At 42.0% G+C, this 21,422-nt stretch overlaps 1 protein-coding gene across 1 annotated transcript; it reads left to right on the top strand.

Annotated features, from left to right (window-relative positions):
• Window positions 1–235: 235 nt before the first annotated feature.
• Window positions 236–20,406, top strand: LOC140487643 (phospholipase A2, minor isoenzyme-like). The gene is made up of 5 exons (XM_072586930.1): window positions 236–269; window positions 10,546–10,708; window positions 16,396–16,520; window positions 20,097–20,183; window positions 20,288–20,406. Exons 1-5 carry the CDS (start codon window positions 236–238, stop codon window positions 20,404–20,406), a joined length of 528 nt encoding a protein of 175 aa, XP_072443031.1.
• The last annotated feature ends 1,016 nt before the right edge of the window (window positions 20,407–21,422 follow it).

Here is a 21,422-nt window from a genome sequence, read left to right as displayed (position 1 = left end):
TACCAATTCCCATTTCACCAGGCTTCGCACACATTGTGAAATCCTGTACCTTCTGTTATCAGGCTTCAATTTGTAAAATATATTTTAGTTCAAAGTTTCCACTGTTAATTTGAGAATGTTCCATCTGTAATTTACAACCAAGGTACATGCTCTCAAGGTCAAAACAGGGGCAGATTGGGGTATAAATCTAATGGCTCTGAGCAAAGCATCCTTGAAGTTTGGAAGTGAATCGAAAATGCGATCCTTGATACTTATTGCGCTGCTTGCAGGTATGTTAAAAAAACAGTGCCCATTACAATAAGTGGAATGAGAGAATACTGTTAACTTTCCTAGCTTTTGTGAGATCATTGAGGCAGGAATAATGTTTCAAACCTTTGATTGAACATTAGCAATAGTTGTATTGTACTCTTCATTGCCATCTGTTATAAGTAGAAAATACCAGTTTTTAAACACAGGCTTAAAATGTTGAAAGCAGAGTTGTTCATGTCAAGTGGACCAGATGCATTTAAAGCAGGACAAATAGCTATTTATTTTGGTATATCTGAGTATTTACAAATGTGCCATAAATGTGCAATGTACGGGTGCAACTACACAATAAAGAGCATTTTTTTCCCAATGTGACCCCATATTGAGGCTTGAAAATTGCTGCCAGCCCTCATTAAGAGTAGGGTAGGGGGTCTGTGAAAGTAGAAGTGAAAGTAGCTGTTATAACTTAGTCCAAGCCCCACAGCAGGCATTGCTGCTTCAGCATTCGGGACACCAAACTTAAGCTACAACCCCTTTTGGAGTCCTGATCCCCACTTTGGGAATATCTGTTATAGAGTACAGCTTAAACTTTATTCATGTCTGGATCTGTATAGCCCACATATGTGTCAATGCGAGCTCCTGGGAACCCAGATTACAGTTTACACAAATAGTGGAAGGCAAGACTGGAACAAACTTCAAGAAACAAGAGTGTGATGCCGGAAAAGCACAGCAGGTCAGGCAGACTCCGAGGGGCAGGAGAATTGATGTTTTGGGCATAAGCTCTTCATCAGGCATGAGGCTTGTGGGCTGGGGTCTGAGAGATAAATGGGAGGGGGTTGGGGTTGGGAGGAAGGTAGCTGAAAAAGTGATAAGTAGATGAAGGTGAGGGAGAAAGGGGCAGGGAGGGGGTGCGGGTGGATCAGATAAATGGGAAAGGTGATGGACAGGTCAAGAGGGCGGTGCCAAGTTGGAGGCTTGGGACTGAAATAATGTGGGGGGTGGGGGCAGGGGAAATGAAGAAACTGTTGAAATCCACATTTATCCTGTGTGATTGCAGGGTCCCAAGGCATAATATGAGGCGTCGGGTGATAAGGGTTTGGCGGTGGAGGAGGCCCAGGATCTGCATGTCCTTGACGGAGTGTTCAGCCATGGGGTGGTGGGGTTGGTGGGTGCGGGTGTCCCAGAGATGTTCTCTGAAACGATCCACAAGAAAGCGTCCTGTCTCCCAATGTAGAGGAGACCATGCAGGGTGCAACGTATATAGTAGATGACATTGGTAGAGGTTCAGGTAAATTTCTGTCGGATGTGTAAGGATCCTTTGGGGCCTTGGACGGAGGTAAGGGGAGTGGTGTGGGTGCAGGTTTTGCACTTCCTGCGGTGGCAGGGAAAGGTGCCAGGAATGTGGGTGTGGGCTGGTGGGGTGGTGGACCTGACGAGGGAATCATGGAGGGAATTGTTTCTCCTGGTCCTCACCTTCCACCCTACCCAGAATCCCCCTGATCTTCACCTTCCATCCCACCAATCTCTGCATGCATCATATCATCCTCTGCCTCTTCTGCAACCTCTAAACAGACCCCACCACCAGAGATATACTTCCCTCACCACTCCTATCAGCATTGCAGAGAGACCATTCCCTCTGCAACTCCCTCGTCAGGTCCACAACACCACCCCCCCCACCCCCCCACCACTCCTGGCACCCAGCCCTGCCACCACAGGAAGTGCAAAACTGCAGCACACCACTCCCCTCATCTCTGTACAAGGCCTCAAGGGATCCTTCCACATCTGACAGAAATTTACCTGTACCTTTACCAATGTCATCTACTGTATCCATTGCACCCAGTGTGGTCTCCTCTACTTCGGGCAGACAGGATGCCTTCTTGCGGATCGTTTCAGAGAATGTCTGAAACAGTGACTGAACTAAACAAAGACTTAATGGGAATTCAGTGAATAAATCTGAAAAACAAAGCTAGTCTCAGTAATGGTGACCATCATCAATTGTTGTAAAAACCAATCTGTTCACTAATTTCCTTCTGGTAAGAAAATCTGCCATCCTTACTTGACTACGTGTGACTCCAGACCCACAAGCAATGCAGTTGACTCTTCACTGTCCAGTACAATGGCTGAGCAAGCTTCTCAGATTAAAGGCAATCAAGAACGGGCAACAAATAATGGTCTTGCCAGTGACATCTATGGAAGAAAATGTGGGGAATAGGGAGATTTCTTGAGAACCTCTGTGAGTGGATCCATGTATTTCTCCGCTATTGTCCGCACCTTTATCCATGAGAATCTTGCATTTTTCGGTTGTGGATCTGGCGGTCAGTTCTTTTTTGCTCAGCAAGTACTCCTTCCTTCCCATCAGCTACTGTCTGTGGCTGAAGCACTATCTCGAGCTCAGCGTCAAAACAGCTCCCAACCCCACATTCATGGTATTCTATGCCCAAAACAAAAACAGAAAGTGCTGGAGAAACTCAACAGATCTCGTAGCGTCTGTGGAGAGAAAAAAAGCAGAATTAACATTTCAAGTCCAGTGATCCATCATATCCTAAGACCACCTACTTCCCCTTTTGTAATTTTTTTCCATTCCCATCCCTCAATCTCAACCCTCTGAAAATTTCATTTGTCCTTTCAGACTCAGCTACTCCTAGCATTTCTTAGCCAATCTCCATCTTCCTTTCAACTCACTCCCAAACCCCAAATAAACCAACAACTGGATGTTGGAGATCTGAAAGAAAAACAGAAACTGCTGGAGAAACTCAGCCAGTCCGGCAGCATCTGCAGAGAGAGAAACAGAGCTAACATTTCAAGTCCAGTGTGACTCTTCTTCAAAATTTGTATCAAATACAACAACTACTACTACATATATTTATGTGGCACCTTTGACATTAATAATCTTCACAGGAACATTATAAAACAAAGTTTGGCAGTGAGCCACATATTCCATCAGATTATTAAAAGCTTGGTTAAAGAGGTAAATTTCAAGGAGTGTACTAAAGGAGCAAAGTGAGGCAGAGAAATAGTGAAATGTAGAAATGGGATTCACAACTTAGGGCTGAGACAATGATCGGAATTAAGTTTGTGTCTAAAGCGAGAAGAGCGCAGACATCTCAGAGATCCAGGGGGTTAGAAATGATTTCAGAGATAGGGAGGAGAGAGGCTATTAAGCATTTGAAAACTGGGCTGAGAATTTTACAATCAAGGCTTTAATTGACCAGGAGGGAATGTAGGTCTGTAAACATGGGATAACACAACTTTGTGGGAGCTAGGATGGGGGCAGCAGCATTCTGGAAGATTTCAATTTCATAAAGGATATAATTTGGGAGACCAACTCAGTGTGCATTCAAGTCTAGAGATAATAAGGCCATCAATGAGGGGTTTAGTAGCAGATGTGCTGATGCAGGCAAAGATAGGGAGGTAGGAATAAACAGACTTAGTCACGGCACAAATATGTGGACAAAAGCTAATTTTGGGGTCAAATATAAACACCAAATTGCAAATAGTCTGCCTTATTCTCACACAATTGATAGGGAAAGGGTCAGAATCAACTGTATAGGAAAGTATGAGGTGAAAATATAAGTATGTAAATGAGTAAGACGGGTAGGTTGAGGGTCAATGGCGAGCAGAGGGATTGGTGGGGACCAGAGGGAATTTAAGTGGTGAGACTGCATTGGTAGGAATCAGGGGTCGAGGGAGTTGGGTGTCAGAGAAGAGTTAAAGGATCAGTAAGGGTGCTTGGTTTTGAGGAAGGAAACTAGGGTGGATTCTGGTGGTGAGGTAAGATCAGGGCAGTGTTGGAGCACCTACCAAGAAGAGTAGTCAGAGGGCCAGAGGTAGTTGGTGGGGATCAGTATTGTAGTCACTCAGCAGTTTGACATGGTTTTAATTTGTCTAATATTTCTTGAGCAACTGTCCTGATAGGTCAGTCAGAGCTTCAATTCTCTCCATTCTAACTCAGAGCCAGAAGCCATGTTGGCTTCTGAGAGTTGGAGAATTGTCCATTGGAAGTTTAACCTTCCCAGGCATTCCCACAGATTCAATACCTGGACTCCAAGAGATCTTGATATTTATCGTTGGGGGTTATATCTGTAACTACAATCTTCCCGAAACTTAATTGGAGAAAATTTCTGCTCATCCAGTTGTGAATGTCAAATAATCTGATGATTTAGTAACAGTGAAGGAGTTAAGGAGAGTTGTTGGGGAGGTGGAGTTGGGAGTTGTCAATATACATATAAAATGTTGTGTTTTGAAATGATCTCACAGAGAGGCAACATGTTGATGAGAAATGGAAAGGGGCCAAGAACACCAGGGGACACCAGAGGTAAAGTTGGGGGCAGGAAGAGGAGCCACTGCAAATGATACACTGGCTATGACCAAATAAATAGGAATGGAAGAAGGAAAGAGGAGTCCCACTCAGCAGGACAAAAGTGGCAAGAAATTGGTCAAGAAGGATAGTGAGAGATGATTTATCATTGTCACAGTCATGTAGGATGTCATGACTGACTTTGATAAGAGCCACTTTGTTCCTATAGCAGGGGCACAAACCTGATTGGAGAGATTCAAACATGAGATCACAGATTTGGGAGGTTGATACCACGACTTTGAAGAGAAAAGGAAGTTTCGAGGTAGGACAGCAGTTTGCAAGGACAAAGCATGGTTCAAAAGTTCTTTGTTTAAGGAGAGGGATAATGACAGCAGATATAGGGAAGGGAAGACAATATCTAAGGAAAGGGAACCATTAAAAGTACTGGTGAACATGGGACTGCGAGTCCAGATTGGGTGGTCAGCGGTTTAATGGGAATAGAGGTGAGGGAGCAAGAGATGAATCTGATGGACAGGTTGAACTCAGAGAGGGCATGAGGGGAACTAGAGAAAGGTGTGAGTTCAGGCTAAAGTGGGGAGCTTCAAAGAACGTTTGGCCTGGTAAGCTATTGGAAGGTAGGGAAGTGACTGGGGCTACTGATCAGATGATCTTGATATTGATGACAAAGAAATCCTTGAATACCTTATACTTATTATTGACATATGGTTGAGGGGGAAGAATCTAAAAGAAGATTCTGTTATTATTATGGTCAGTTTGCATTGTGGCTCATTTGCTGTATTATTGTTAACAATCTGTCAATTAATTCTTAAAGATTTGAAACTAGACATGACTATTTGCTCGGCAATACTTAATATATTTGTAACAGATTCTTATGTCTGCAACTATAGTCAATACTCACTCATTTAATGTGGTTATTAATATTTCTGTTAAAATAATGGACAGAGGGATGTCATAAAAATGTATATTGTGCTCTCTTATGATTTTGCAAGCAAGTTTTCAGATTCTGGAAGTGAAAATTAAATGGTTAACAGCTGATTATGTTACAAGGAAACATGCACTTACTTTAAATATCATTATCATTGATACAAACTTCCTTCTAACTGTGAGCTGGCAGTATGTTCTCGATTGCAGTCTAATATGCCATTCTGCATGACCTCTACTGAAGTCTTTAAGAATGTCAATGACTTAACAAAGTATCAATAATCATACCCCACTGTTCGACAGCCATCACAAAATGTATAACTGTATAGAATCCAATGAGATGAACAAAATGACCCATTTAAAAACTGTGAGAACTGTGGATGCTGTAGATCAAAAATCAAAACAAAAGTTGTTGGAAATAGGTCTGGCAGCAGATGTGAAGAGAAATCAAAGTTAACATTTCGGGTCTGGTGACCTTTCCTCAGAACTGAGCTTAACGTTGGTTTGTCGTCACAAGTGCTGCCAGACCTGCTGAGCTTTTCCAGCAACTTCTGTTTTTGTTTTTAAAATGACCCATTTACCCTGGCTGACTGGTACTCAGGACAAAAGCAATACACACCAGACATCATCAATTACAGGGAAAAGAAACTATTTATTGTAACACACTTAACTTTAACAAAAGCAGAGAAAAGAAAAGATTGTGAATTTATGCAAATTAAACGGTACCTCTGCAAAACCATATACAGACTGAAGGGACTCTGATGGTATACTGCCAGCGTTCCCTCCCTTTGAGCCAGAAGGTCCCTTCAGAGGTGTGCCCTAACTGAACAGATTGATTTAAAGATAGCGACACACACATTCAATCCTGATTAAGGCTGACAAAGACAAATGGTTTATCCCAATATTATGGATTGAAAAATAATACAGAAAGGGTAAACACAATTTAGAAGATCAAAAGTCCACCACAAGGTAGAAAATTATTTTCTGACAATCCTTTTGATTACGTCAGTTGGGACATGCTGTCCATAAGACCATAAGACATAGGAGCGGAAGTAAGGCCATTCGGCCCATCGAGTCCACTCTGCCATTTAATCATGGCTGCTGGGCATTTCAACTCCACTTACCCGCATTCTCCCTGTAGCCCTTAATTCCTTGTGACATCAAGAATTTATCAATCTCTGCCTTGAAGACATTTAGCGTCCCGGCCTCCACTGCACTCGCGGCAATGAATTCCACGGGCCCACCACTCTCTGGCTGAAGAAATGTCTCCGCATTTCTGTCTGAATTGACCCCCTCTAATTCTAAGGCTGTGCCCACGGGTCCTAGTCTCCTCGCCTAACGGAAACAATTTCCTAGCATCCACCCTTTCCAAGCCATGTATTATCTTATAAGTTTCTATTAGATCTCCCCTTAACCTTCTAAACTCCAATGAATACAATCCCAGGATCCTCAGCCATTCCTCATATGTTAGACCTACTATTCCAGGAATCATCCATGTGAATCTCCGCTGGACACGCTCCAGTACCAGTATGTCCCTCCTGAGGTGTGGGGACCAAAACTGGACACAGTACTCCAAATGGGGCCTAACCAGAGCTTTATAAAGTCTCAGTAGCACATCGCTGCTTTTATATTCCAACCCTCTTGAGATAAATGACAACATTGCATTCACCTTCTTAATCACGGATTCAACCTGCATGTTTACCTTTAGAGAATCCTGGACTAGCACTCCCAGATCCCTTTGTACTTTGGCTTTATGAATTTTCTCACTGTTTAGAAAGTAGTCCATGCATGTATTCTTTTTTTCCAAAGTGCAAGACCTCGCATTTGCTCACATTGAATTCCATCAGCCATTTCCTGGACCACTCTCCCAAACTGTCTAGATCCTTCTACAGCCTCCCCACTTCCTTAGTACTGCCTGCCTGCCCACCTAACTTTGTGTCATCGGCAAACATCAATAGAATGCCCCCAGTCCCTTCATCCAGATCATTAATATATAAGGCGAACAGCTGCGACCCCAACACTGAACCCTGTGGGACACCGCTTGTCACCGGCTGCCATTCTGAAAAAGAACCTTTTATCCCAACTCTCTGCCTTCTGTCAGACAGCCAATCCTCAATCCATGCCAGTAGCTCACCTTGAACACCATGGGCCCTCACCTTGCTCAGCAGCCTCCCGTGTGGCTCCTTATCAAAGGCCTTTTGGAGGTCTAGATAGACCACATCCACTGGGTTTCCCTGGTCTAACCTACTTGTCACCTCTTCAAAGAATTCTAACAGATTTGTCAGGCACGACCTCCCCTTACTAATCCATGTTGACTTGTTCTAATCTGAAGAAGGGCTCATGCCCAAAACGTCGATTCTCCTGTTCCTTGGATGCTGCCTGACCTGCTGTGCTTTTCCAGCAACACATTTTCAGCTCTGATCTCCAGCATCTGCAGTCCTCACTTTCTCCTTGTTCTAATCTGACCCTGCTCTTCCAAGAATTTAGAAACGTCATCCTTAATGATGGATTCTAGAATTTTACCAACAACCGAGGTTAGGCTAATTGGCTTATAATTTTCCATCTTTTGTCTTGATCCTTTCTTGAACAAGGGTGTTACAACAGCGATCTTCCAATCATCCGGGACTTTCCCTGACTCCAGTGACTTTTGAAAGATCTCAACTAACGCCTCCGCTATTTCCTCAGCCACCTCCCTCAGAACTCTAGGATGTAGCCCATCGGGGCCAGGAGATTTATCAATTTTAAGACCTTTTGGCTTTTCTAGAACTTTCTCTTTTGTAATGGCAACCATACTCAACTCAGCCCCCTGACTCCCTTTAATTGTTGGGATATTGCTCATGTCTTCCACTGTGAAAACTGATGCAAAGTACTTATTAAGTTCTCCAGCTATTTCCTTATCTCCAATCACTGGCCTTCCAGCATCAGTTTGAAGTGGCCCAATGTCTACTTTTGCCTGTCATTTGTTTCTTATGTGTTGAAAGAAACTTTTACTATCATTTCTAATATTACTGGCTAGCCTACCTTTATATTTGATCCTCTCCTTCCTTATTTCTCTCTTTGTTATCCTCTGTTTGTTTTTGTAGCCTTCCCAATCTTCTGATTTCCCAGTGCTCTTGGCCATTTTATAGGATCTCTCTTTTTCTTTGATACATTTCCTGACTTCCTTTGTCAGCCATGGCTGTCTAATCCCTCCCCGGATAATCTTTCTTTTCTTGGGGATGAACCTCTGTACAGTGTCCTCAATTATACCCACAAACTCCTGCCACTTTTGCTCTACTGTCTTCCCGGTTAGCCTCTGCTTCCAGTCTATTTTCGTCAGTTCCTCTCTCATGCCCTCATGATTACCTTTATTTAACTGTAACACCATTACATCCGATTTTGCCTTCTCTCTTTCAAACTGCAGACTGAACTCTACCATATTATGATCGCTGCTTCCTAAGTGTTCCCTTACTTTAAGATCTTTTATAAAGTCTGGTTCACTACATAGCACTATGTCCCGAATAGCCTGCTCCCTTGTGGGCTCTATGACAAGCTGTTCCAAAAAGCCATCCTGTAAGCATTCCATGAATTCCCTTTCTTTGGATCCACTGGCAACATTATTTACCCAGTCCACCTGCACACTGATGTCCCCCATGATCACCATGACCTTGCCTTTCTGACATGCCTTCTCTATTTCCCGGTACATGTTGCGCCCCTGGTCCTGACCACTGTTAGGAGGTCCCATTATGGTTTTTTTGCCTTTGTGGTTCCTCAATTCCACCCACACAGACTCCACATCATCCAACCCTATGTCATTCAGTGCCATAGATTTAATTTCGTTCTTAACTAACAAGGCCACCCCGCCCCCCTGCCCACCTCCCTGTCTTTTCAATAAGTTGTAAATCCTTGGATGTTTAACTGCCAGTCCTGAACCCCCTGCAACATGTCTCTGTGATGCCTACCACATCATAATCATTCACGATGATCTGTGCCATTAGTTCATCTACTTTGTTCTGAATGCTATGAGCCTTAATGCTAACTTTCTTATCATTAGAGATATTGGAAGTCATAAGATGTCCTAAGTTATCCTTCCATTTTGTTGCATTCCTAGTCTGCCTCAAGCTTAAATCCACCAACACACATGCTATCCTGCTGCTTATCTTTCCATTTAACTCCATACTCCCTGTCGCTTTCACTTTCCCTTCCCCCAACTCAGAAGTTTAAAGTCCTACTGACCACCCTACTTATCCTCTTCGCTAGAACATTGGTACCAGATTGGTTCAGGTGGTACAGATCCCTCCAGTTCCAAAACTGATGCCAATGCTCCATGAAATGGAATCCCTCTTTCCCACACCAATCCCTTAGCCACGTGTTTACTTCCCTAATTTTCTTATCCCAATGCCAATTGGCACGTGTCGTCTGTAGGATGTTGGCCATTCTTTGATTTAATGGTTGATCAGGCGGACCTAGGTTTTTTTTGTGTATGAATTCTTTAAGCTTTCTTAGTTTTCTATCTTTTCTCCAGATGAAGTGAGAATGAGAGTGACATGGGCACTTTCTGTCTGCAGGCTCTGGACATTGCTTCTCTTCTGCTGCTCTTGGCTCTCACAGCTTTTTATCACTCTACAGCTCAACCAGAGAGCTGTTGTCAGGCAGAATCCTTGACTCAAAAGAGTCTTAGTACTATTGAATCTTGAGTTTTTCCTCTTACTGCTTTAAAAAGTGAACAATTGTGTTGCATAGCTCAGCAATATATGCAAGTAGCAGAACTTGCCTGCTATTCCAGTTATAGCAGTCCAACTTCCATTTCAGATTACAGTCCTAATAATGGAAAAATATGTGATCTCTTAGATGCTGTATGTTGAGAAAATTTACTTCATTATCTATAACTCACCTATGTTCATTTGCACATCCCTGGAAAAAAAGGCTGACACTAATTTTCATTCATTAGTGAATGAGTTCTATAAAAAGGGAAAAGTTTTACTATAAGTTGGAAGGAATCAAAATTGGCTTGGTTGCTAATCTAAATATGAACAGCTGCAGTTTTTAAAATATTAATATTTATTTGTGTCTCTCCACAGCTGTTGCAAGCGCAAGCATGTCACCTTATGCTATCTGGCAGTTCAGGAAGATGATTATGTGTGTGATTCCCGGCAGTTCTCCCATTTTGGATTACAATGGATACGGATGTAACTGTGGATTTGGTGGTTCTGAGTCTGAAAAATATGTTGATGAATTAGACAAGTACGTCCATTAATACCAATATTTAACAGTCGATATACTGTGAGTTGCTGGCTATTAGGTTTCTTTTATTCATTCAGGGTACATGAGCTCTGCCAGCTCAGCCAGCATTTATTGCCCATCCTTAATTGCCCTTGAGAAGATGGGGGTGAACTGCCACCCTGAATCGCTGAAGTCTATTTGATGCGGTTACACACACAATGCAGTTAGGGAGGGAATTCCAGGTTTTTTACTGAGTTGTATTATCCAGCTAGTGGACCGTATTTCAATACACTCCTGACTTGAGGTGAATTAACCCCAGGGAAATCCAAATTCTTTACCTGCTCTTTTAGCCACAGGATTTATATGGCTTGCCATGTTCAGTTTTTAGTCAATTGTAATCCCCATGTTGTTTAAATTTTCTCTTGTTGCAGATGGTCATTGCTTGGCACTCGTGTGACATGAATATAATCTGCTACTATTTTGTAATTTTGGGACCTTGGCCACAAATTCCATAAAGTTTAATAAGTTTTAAAATTCTCAATAATAATTAAGTGTAAAATTTTCTCCCATCTTTTCTAAACTCTGCACTTTCCAATTCAGAAATCTAATTATGTTCCTCAAAGTAGATTTATAAGATGCCACTCCTGCTGAATTCTATGGGAACGCTTGTGAAGTTACTAGGATAGCACTGTGTGGGTGCAATACAATGTGATTTGATTATTTTTATATTTGGTTTGGAATGTTTGTTTGTGTAGGCTTTTATACTTATACAGTGTTCAAGGTGACACTGTAATAGAGGAAAAGGAAATGTAGGACTTTTGGTGCATGGACAATTGGGATTGCATTTACTTTTATCACAGTAGGACATACACTTCATGGACAGCATCAATAGACAGGAGCTATCGAGGTTGCCTGTTCTTGACTTCTTCCTCCTGCTCCTCTCCAGCTATTCGTCATATAGCTGGTCTCAAACACAGTATGAGGTTATGCAGCACACAGCTGACCATCACAGCTCTGCTCAGTACTATTGGATTGTTCCAGATTGATTGTGGCACAGAAGCAATGTTGCACTAGGCTACTGACCATCTCTGTCACAATTCTTGTCGTAGTATAGCTTTCACTGTATACCGGTGGGAATTGTATATAGGAGTCATCTACTGTGTTATCAGCAGATAGTCCTTGTCACCGAATATCGACCTTTGGTTTGTGAAGGTGGCTCAAAGGTAGATAACAGAGTGGACTCCTGCAGAATAAGGGCGTAAAGACTGCTGCAGGATATCAGGTATTGACCTGCATGACTCTGTGCATTTGGTTGCGCATGATTACCGAGGCAGCAGTATCTTTCATGGTTATAGTACATCTTAGCGTTAACATGCAATGCCCATTAAGTATTTTGTGTGCTGTCAATGGCAACAAGAGGAAAGCCTCAGTCCACATACTACTGTCTGACAAGAGAAGATGAAATATATACTACTGCCTTTTGACAGAGACCTCCCTCACACAACAAGATAAAAAACTGTAAGATATTGTCTAGAAAACAGGCACGATACAGCAGATTTTGTGCCATGAGAGGAGAGTACTTAAAGATAAGAAATAGAATCAACCCATGAGGGGCTAAAGCATCTTATTAACAAAGTTCATTAAGTCACAGGACATTCAGATAAGGCAAAACTTTCATGGACCTTTACAATGTGTTATACCTGACTGGCATGAATTTACAGAATATCCAGAACTAAAGAAATTAGAGGAAAGCCAATAGTGCAAAGAACTCTCAAGTCACAGTTCTTTGATTATCCTTGATTGGGAAAATTATTTCACAGAATATTAATCAAGAGGTGTTTCATGCACTGAATAACTACCTCAGCATTTATAATACAACAAAGCAATGATGTATCCTGACTAATACACAGATCCATCGATATGCTCTGCTTCTACACAGAATTCATCATTTGGGTAAGGAAGCACATTTAATATCATATATTGAGGTAGAGATGAAGGTACTAGATGATCAAAAGCATGCTTGGAAATAGGTTTCAAGGTGGGTCTTGAAGGAGGACTGAGTGGTGGAGAGCAAGGAAATTTCTCCCAGCATCCTGACCAATCCTTACCACTCAAATTAAATTCACTAAAACAGATTTACTTGGTCATAATGTACATAATTTTGTGGATCTTCCTGTGCATAAATTGGCTGTCAGAATTCTTATAACTATAACCAACTTTAAAAAGAAGTAATTATTTAACTGTAAAAATGGTTTAGGATCCCCTTGGAGTAAGAAAGCTGACATATCATATATGTTACCTTTGTCTCTAACCAATATTAAAAAACGGACAGAAATCTCCTATTTATCAGAGAGCTCTGTTACACAATGTTTGGTTATGGGAAAAATGTAACTTAGAAATACTGAAAATGTCAATACTCCTAAAGGTGGAGGAAATATGATGTAGATATCTCCTCAACCCTTCGTCACATCATCAATGAATGATAGAGAAGTCATTGTCAATTACCTAAGAACAAAGAACAAAGAAATTTACAGCCCAGGAGTAGGCCCTTTGGCCCTCCAAGCCTGTGCCGATCCAAATCCACGGTCTAAACCTATTGGCCAATTCTTCTACTCCCCACCTACTCATGCATCTGTCCAGATGCACATTAAATGAATCTACCGTGCCTGCCTCTACTACCTCTGTGTGCAACTCATTCCAGGCACCTACCACTTTCCGTATATATCTCCCTTACACTTTTCACCTCTCACCTTGAATGTGTGACCTCTTGTTATTGAATCGCTCATCCTGGGAAAAAGCTTATTTTTATCCACCCTATCTATACCCTTCATGATTTTGTACACCTCAATCAGGTCTCTCCTCAATCTCCTTTTTTCTAATGAAAACAGTCCTAACCTACTCAACCTCTCTTCATAGCTAGCATACCAGGCAACATCCCCATAAACCTTCTCTGCACCCTCTCCAAAGTGTCCACATCCTTTTGGTAATGTGGCGACCAAAACTGTACAGAGTATTCTAAATGCGGCCAAACCAAAGTCTTGTACAATTTTAACATGACCTGCCAGCTCTCATACTCAATACCCCGTCCGATGAAGGCAATCATACCATAAGCCTTCTTGACCACTCTATCTACCTGTGCAGTCACCTTCAGGGTACAATGGACCTGAACTTCCAGATTTCTCTGCTCACCAGCTTTTCCCAAGGCTCTTCCGTTTACAGATTCTGGATTAGAGTGGTGCTGGAAAAGCACAGCAGTTCAGGCAGCATCTGAGGAGCAGTAAGATCGATGTTTCAGGCAAAAGCCTTTCATCTTCTGTTTACAGTCTAGTTCACATTAGAATTAGACTTCACAAAATGTATCACCTCACATTTGCCTGGATTGAACGCCATCTGGCACTTCTCCGCCCAACCCTCCAGACTATCTAAATTCTCCTGTACTCTTTGACAGTCCACTATGCGTTCTGCTACTCCACCAATCTTCACGTCATCTGCAAACTTACTGATCAGATCAACAATGCCCTCTTCCAGATCATTTATGCATATCACAAACAACATGGCCCCAGCACTGAGCCCTGTGGAACACCACTGGTCACTTTTCTCCATTTTGAGAAACTGCCTTCAACTACTACTCTCTGTCTCCTGTTGTTCAACCAGTTCTTTATCCACCTAGCTAGAACACCCTGCACACCATGTGACTTCACTTTCTCCATTAGTTTACCATGGGGAATCTTATCAAATGCCTTACTAAAGTCCGTGTATATGACACCTACAGCCCTTCCTTCATCTATCAATTTGGTCATTTCCTCAAAGAACTGTATTAAGTTGGTAAGGCACGATCTCCCCTGTACAAAACCATGTTGTTTATCACTGATAAGCCCATTCTTTTCCAAATATAAATGGACTTTATCCCCCAGTACTTTCTCCAGCAACTTTCCCACCACTGACGTCAGGCTCACTGATCTGGAGTTACCTGGAATATCCCTACTACCCTTCTTGTACAGAGGGACAGCATTAGTAACCCTCCAGTCCTCTGGCACTTCACCGTTTAAGGATGTTACAAAGATATCTGTCAGGGTCCCAGCTATTTCCTCTCTCGCCTCCCTCAGCAACCTGGGATAGATCCCATCCAGTTCTGGGGATTTGTCCATCTTAATATCCTTTAGCCTTCCCTCCTTAAGTCAATGTGATCCAGAGTAAACAAACTTCTATCTCTAATTTCAACATCCATCATGTCCCTCTCCTCAGTGAACACTGATGCAAACTAATCATTGAGAGTCTCACCCATTTTCTCAGGTTTGACACACAACCTTCCTTTCTCATCCTTTTGTGGACCAACCCTTTCTCTAGTTATCCTCTTGTTTGTTATATATGAATAAAGGCCCTGAGATCCTCCTTAATTCTGCTCACTGAAGTTATTTCATGACCACTTTTAGCCTGTTTGATTCCTCATTTAAGATTGGTCCTACTCTCCTGATTTTCCTCCAAAGCCTGTTCTATTCTTAGCTGCCTGGACCTTATGTACGCTTCCCTTTTCCTTTTGGCTACTCGCACAATTTCTCCTGTCATCCACAGTTCACAAATCTTGCCTTTCCTATCCCTTGTTTCCAAAAGGACATGCCTATCCTGCACTACCTTCAACCTATCTTTGAAAGCCTTCCACATATCAAATGTGGACTTCCCTTCAAATAGCTCTGTCCGATCTACATTTCCCAGCTCCTACCGAATTTTGACATAATTGGCTTGGCCCAGTTTAGTATTCTTCCCCTAGGACCACGCTCATCTTTGTCTCCAAGTTTTCTAAAACTTACAGAATTGTGGTCACTATTACTAAAGAAATCCCCCAATGCAACTTCTACCACCTGGCCTGGCTCATTCCCCAACACCAGGTCCAATATGGCCCTTTCCCTTGTCGGACTACTGACATACTGCTCTAGGAAATTTTCCTGGATGCTCCTTACAAATTCTTCCCCATCCAGACCTCTGACACTAAGTGTATACCAGTCAATGTTGGGAAAATTAAAATCTCCCATCATCACCACCCTGTTGCCTCTACATCTTCCCATAACCTATTTACCTATTTGCTCTTCTACCTCACGCTCACTGTTGGGAGACATATAGTACAGCCCCTATAATGTAACTTTGCCCTTCTTAGTTCTCAGCTCTACCCATAGTGCCTCACTGCTCAAGCCCTCCATAGTGTCCTCCTTTAGCACAACCGTGATATCATCCCTGACCAGCAATGCAACTCCTCCCCCACCCCCCTTTACTTCCCTCACTGTCCTCTCTGAAGCATCTATATCCTGGAACATTTAGTTGCCAATCATGCCCTTCCTTCAATGAAGTCTCTGTGATCGCAATAATGTCATACTCCCAGGCATGAATCCAAGCCCTAAGTTTATCTGTCTCACCCACTATACTGCTTGCATTAAAGTAAATGCACTTCAGGAGGCCAGATCTTTTGTGTTCGTCTGCTCTCTGCCTACTCTTCCCCCTGGTAATGCTAACTTCATGATCCTTTCAGTCTCTTTCCACCTTACTGTCTACGAGTCTTCTCTTCTGGTTCCCAGTCCCCTGCCACATTTGTTTAAAATCTCTCCAACAGCTGTAGCAAAATCTCGCCCAACCTGATGCAACGAGTCAATCTCCTTGCAACTATTCACTCCACTATTACTAACACCGTATTCAATCATTTTTTCTTTCCATTCTAGGTGCTGCTTGAATCATGATAAATGCTACAGGTGGGCAAAGGATCGGCACTGCAGAGATTATATAGATAGCCCATACATTGAACATTATTCTTATTCTTGCTCTGGGGAAGAAATCACCTGCAGCAGTGAGTATCCAAGAATTACATTTCTATAGAAATTAGCATTACCAATCTTCAGTGATGACATGTTGAAGACATGTTAAACATATCTTTGATGCTGCAAAAGCAAATATCAGAGTTATGGCTTTCCAAACATTTGTTCATATGAACATGGAGAATATAAATTGTATGTGGGGTTCTCACATGGTGAGAGATTTTTAAAAATTCAAACAAGGAACATGGATATCAGATGGCTATCCTTAATTGCCCAGAGGCAGTAAGAGTCAACCATGTTGTTGTAGTGTGGAGTCACATGCAGACCAGACAAAATTTCAGATTTTCAATTTGAGATTAATAGATTTTTTTTGTCAATCAAAGGTGATTAAGACTAATATATGGACCCAGGCTGCAGATCAACTTGGGATCTTACTGAATGGCAGGACATGCTGAACAGGCATGTTTTAGTGTTCGTATAATTGACCTTTATAGGGTAGAAGCATCTACAGATATCAATTTATTTGAAATTTCAACCAGTTATTTCCCAAGATAGATCAATAGTTTCAGGTAGCCAATTAGTGGAAGACTTTGTCAATCGTCTTTGTTGATGGTTCTTCAAAAAATTTTGGAAGAAAAATTAGTGAACAGATTTCAAATTATAACAAAATAACTTGTACTTATATAATGCTTTTAGCACAATAAAATTCCCCAATACATTTCACAGAAGCATTATAATTATAATATGACACCAACTTGCATAAGGCAATATTAGGGTTAATGACCAAAGGTTTGATCAAAGACATAGATTTGAATGAATGTTGTACCAGGGGAACAAGAGTTACATAGAACATAGAACAGTACAGCACAAGGATTGGCCAACTTGGGCCCATCACCCGAGAAGCAGGTGAGTTGACATTTCGGGCATAAGTGCTTCACCAGGAATGTGGAGGGGGGAAGGCGCTGAGAGATAAATAGGAGGGTGGGCTGGGGCTGGAGGGAAGGTAACTGGGAAGGCAATAGGAGATGCAGGTTGGGAGTGATAGTGATGGGTTGGAGAGGAGTAGGGAGCAGATAGATGGGAAGGAAAATGGACAGGGAGGACAGGTCAAGAGGGTGGTGCCAAGTTGGAGGGTTGGATCTGAGATGAGGTGTGGAGAAGTGAAATTAGGAAACTAGTGAAGTTGATGTTGATGCTGTGTGGTTGAAGGGTCCCAAGACAGAAGATGAGTTCTTCCTCCAGTTGCATTTGGTAGTGGATGTGGCCCAGGACTTCCATGTCCCTGACGGAGTGGGAGGGGGAGTTGAAATGATCGAGTGTCCCAGAGATGTTCTCTGAAATATCCTGTGAGTTGGCATCCTTCTCTCCAATGTAAAGAAGATCACAATGTGCAGGAAAATCTCTGCCAGATATGAAAGATCCTATTAGGCCTTGGACAGAGTTGAGGGGGGAGGTGTGGTTGCGGCTTTTACACCTCTTGCAGTGGCAAGGGTGTGGAGAGTGGACCTAATGGGGTGCGTGGACCTAATGAAGGAGTCACAGAGGGAATGATCTCTGCAGAACGCTGATAGAGGTGTGGAGACAAATATATCTCTGGTGTTGGGGGAAATGGTGCCAACGTTTCAGGGAACAGGCTGCCTGACCTGCTGTGCTTTCTCCCTGCCACACGTTTCGACTCTGATCTCCAGTATCTGCAGTCCTTATTCTCACCTTTGGCCCATCATGTCTGTGCTAACTATGATGCCACTGAAAATTAATCCTATCTGCCTGCATATGGTCCATATCCCTCCATTTCCTGTCTTTCATGTGTTTGTCTTAAGCTTTGCTTACATATCTGCTTCTACCAGCTCCTCTGGCAGCATATTTCAGGCACTTACTCTGTGTAAAAAACCTGCTTCGCACATCTCCCTTAAACGTTTCCTCTCATCTCAAACCTATGCCCTTAAGTATGTGATATTTCCACCCTTGGAAAAGGACTCCGACTATCCACTCTCTCCATGCTTCTTATAATTTTATATACTTCTATCAGGTTGCCCATCAGCATCTGATGCTCTGGCGAAAACGATCCAAGTTTTGCATACGCTGCAATCCAGGCAACATTTGGTAAACCTCTATTTCACCCTCTTGAAAAACAGTTGGACCTCAGGATCTATCCTGCCATTAACTGTATTCTTTCCTTTTGCGCTTAACCTCCCAAGATGTATCACTTCATACTTGTCCATTAAACTCCATCTGCCATTTTTCTACCCAACTTTCCCATTGATTTATATCCTACTGTATCCTTTGATAACCTTCCTCACTATCCACAATTGCACCAATTTTTGAGTCATCTGCCAATTTATTAATCAGACCACCTACATTTTCATCTAAATGGCTTATATGTATTGCAAACAAGACAGATCCCAGCATTGATTCTTGTGGAACACCACTGATTTCTAGTCAGGAAAACACCTCTCCAGAGCAACCTTTTGCAACCACGACCAAGCCAATCTTGTATCAATTTGCAAATCTGCCTGGAACAGATACAACTTAATATTTTGAACAAGCATTACATGAGAGACCTTGTCAAATGACAGTTAGAGAAGTTGAGGGAGGGAATACTGGAGCTTAAGGATTTGGCAACTGAAGTATTGGCCACCGATGGGGATTCTTGAAGTATAAGATTAGTGTAGACCAGATAACTGAGAGGGTTGTGGAGTTGGAAGTGATTATACATATAGGGAGGGCAAGAATCATGGAGGGATTAGAAAACTTGTATGAAAATGTTTTGCTAAAGCATCACTGAACTGATAGTCAAACAGATCAGACAGCACAGATAATGAGGTGAATGGGACTTGGTACAAGAACATAATCAGAGTTTTGGATCACCTCCAGTTTAAGGAGAATAGGATGTGGGAGGGCAGCCAGGACTCTGTTGGAATTGTCAAGTCTAGAGGTAACATACACATAAATAAAGGAAGGAGCACTGAAAGTGGCAGGATTCCAGCTAGGCATGCAGATCTTCCTTGAGACTTTCCCACCATAAAAAGGTACAATTCTAAAGACAGAGCAGGAGCAGAGAAGACTGGAGATAAGTGTACCCAAATCAGATTCAAACTACAGTTGGAAAATGTATATGGCTCCTGTGTTTAATTAAGAAGAGACATAGGGTACAAAAATAAGAAATATACGTCTATAAAAAAAATGGCTTGGCCTCAAGTGACTGTTCTGGGCAATAAACTTTAGGAAGGATGTGAAGATATTAGAGAAAGTGTGGAAAAGATTAATTGAAATGGTTCCAAGGATGACCAACTTCACTTATGGTCACAGATTGGAAAAGGTTTGTCCATTTTCCTTCAAGAAGACAAGGGAGATTTGTTGAAGAATTTCAAAATCAAACATCTGGATAGAATAGGTAGAGAGAAAATCTATGAGTTAGTAGATTAATTGAGAACTAGAGGACACCAGTTTAAGGTGAATAACAAAAGAAGCAATAGTGACTAGAGGAAAAATGGTTTTACACTGGAAGTGGTAAGGATCTGGAATACACTGTTTCCAACTGTTATCCACTGAAACCTACTTTGCCATCAAGTGGGTATCCTTAATTGCTGTTTGGTTTGCTTTGTAAGACTTGCTGATGAGGCTCATGAGCAATAGTCACTTGGATGATGAGGTACCAGATGATACACACCTGGGTCACCGGTTTTCAGGAGAAGGTGAGAATGTTTTAAAGAGGCCAGATGAAGCATCTGCCCTCTCTTGATGACTATGTATAGTGCTGTAGGTAAAATAATGTAAAATATCTATGTTTCTTTTGCAGGCAAGAATAATCCCTGTGAGAGCGATATTTGTAACTGTGATCGTACAGCAGCTCTCTGCTTTGCTGAATCTAAATATAACTCTGACAACAAAAATGTGGACAGGGACCTACTCTGCTGAAAGTAGTTGTCAAATCAGAGAGAAGAAAAAATATTAAAGTTTTCTTCATTGTTTTGTTGTCTCTTTTGGAAATCATATTACAACCACAGAAAGAAAAATAAAACTGTATTACACTGGGATCCTGATAGCTGCTAAAATTGACTAAAATCTAAATGATTATGGAGTCATAGAGTTGTACAGCACAGAAATAGATCTTTCAATCCAACCAGTCCATGCCAAACATAATCCCAAACTAAACTATCCCACCTGCCTGCTCCTGGCCCATATCCCCCCTAACCTTTCCTATTCATGCACTTATCCAAATGTCTTTTAAGCGTTGTAATTGTACCCACATCTACCATTTCCTCAGGAAGTTCATTCCACAAGTGAACCGCCTCCGTGTAAAAATGTTGCCCCTCATGTCTTTTTTAAATCTTTCTTCTCTCACCTTAAAAATGTGCCTCCTGGTCTTGAAATCCCCCGTCCCAGAGAAAAGACAACCACCATTAACTTCACCAATACCCCTCATTATTTTATAATCTCCTGCACTCCAGTGAAAAATGTCCCAGCCTATCCAAACTTTCTTTATAATGCAGACCTTCCATAGCTGGCAACATCCTGGTAAAGGTCTCTGACCCTCTCCAGCATAATATCTTTCCTATAACTTGGTGACCAGAATTGGACACAATATTCCAAAAGAGGCCTCGCAATGTCCTGTACAACCTTAACATAACTTCCCAACTCCTACACTCAAAGGACTGAACAATGAAGATAAGTGTGCCAAACGCCTTTTTAACCATCCTGTCTATGTGTGATGCAATCTTCAAAGAATTATGTACCTGGACCCTGAAATCCCTCTGATCTATAACACTGTCCAAGGGCCCATCATTAATTGTATAAGCCCTACCCTTGTTTGTTATACCAAAATGCAAAACATTACATTAATCCAGATTGAACTCCATCTGCCATTTTTCAGCCCACTGACCCATCTGATCAAGATCCCTTTGTCATCTTAGAAAACCTTAACTGTCCACTAT

This window comes from Chiloscyllium punctatum, chromosome 17 (assembly GCF_047496795.1).
Source record: "Chiloscyllium punctatum isolate Juve2018m chromosome 17, sChiPun1.3, whole genome shotgun sequence".
Taxonomy (NCBI): Eukaryota; Metazoa; Chordata; class Chondrichthyes; order Orectolobiformes; family Hemiscylliidae; genus Chiloscyllium; species Chiloscyllium punctatum.
This window is presented reverse-complemented; position numbering and strand designations above follow the sequence as displayed.

Bases quoted from the DNA above. Each gene is read 5' to 3' on its own strand.
- LOC140487643 (XM_072586930.1), top strand. From the start codon at position 236: ATGCGATCCTTGATACTTATTGCGCTGCTTGCAG. The intron at 10,709-16,395 runs GTACGTCCATTA...TTTCCATTCTAG, and splicing joins TATGTTGATGAATTAGACAA to GTGCTGCTTGAATCATGATA. The intron at 20,184-20,287 runs GTGAGAATGTTT...TTTCTTTTGCAG, and splicing joins TCACCGGTTTTCAGGAGAAG to GCAAGAATAATCCCTGTGAG.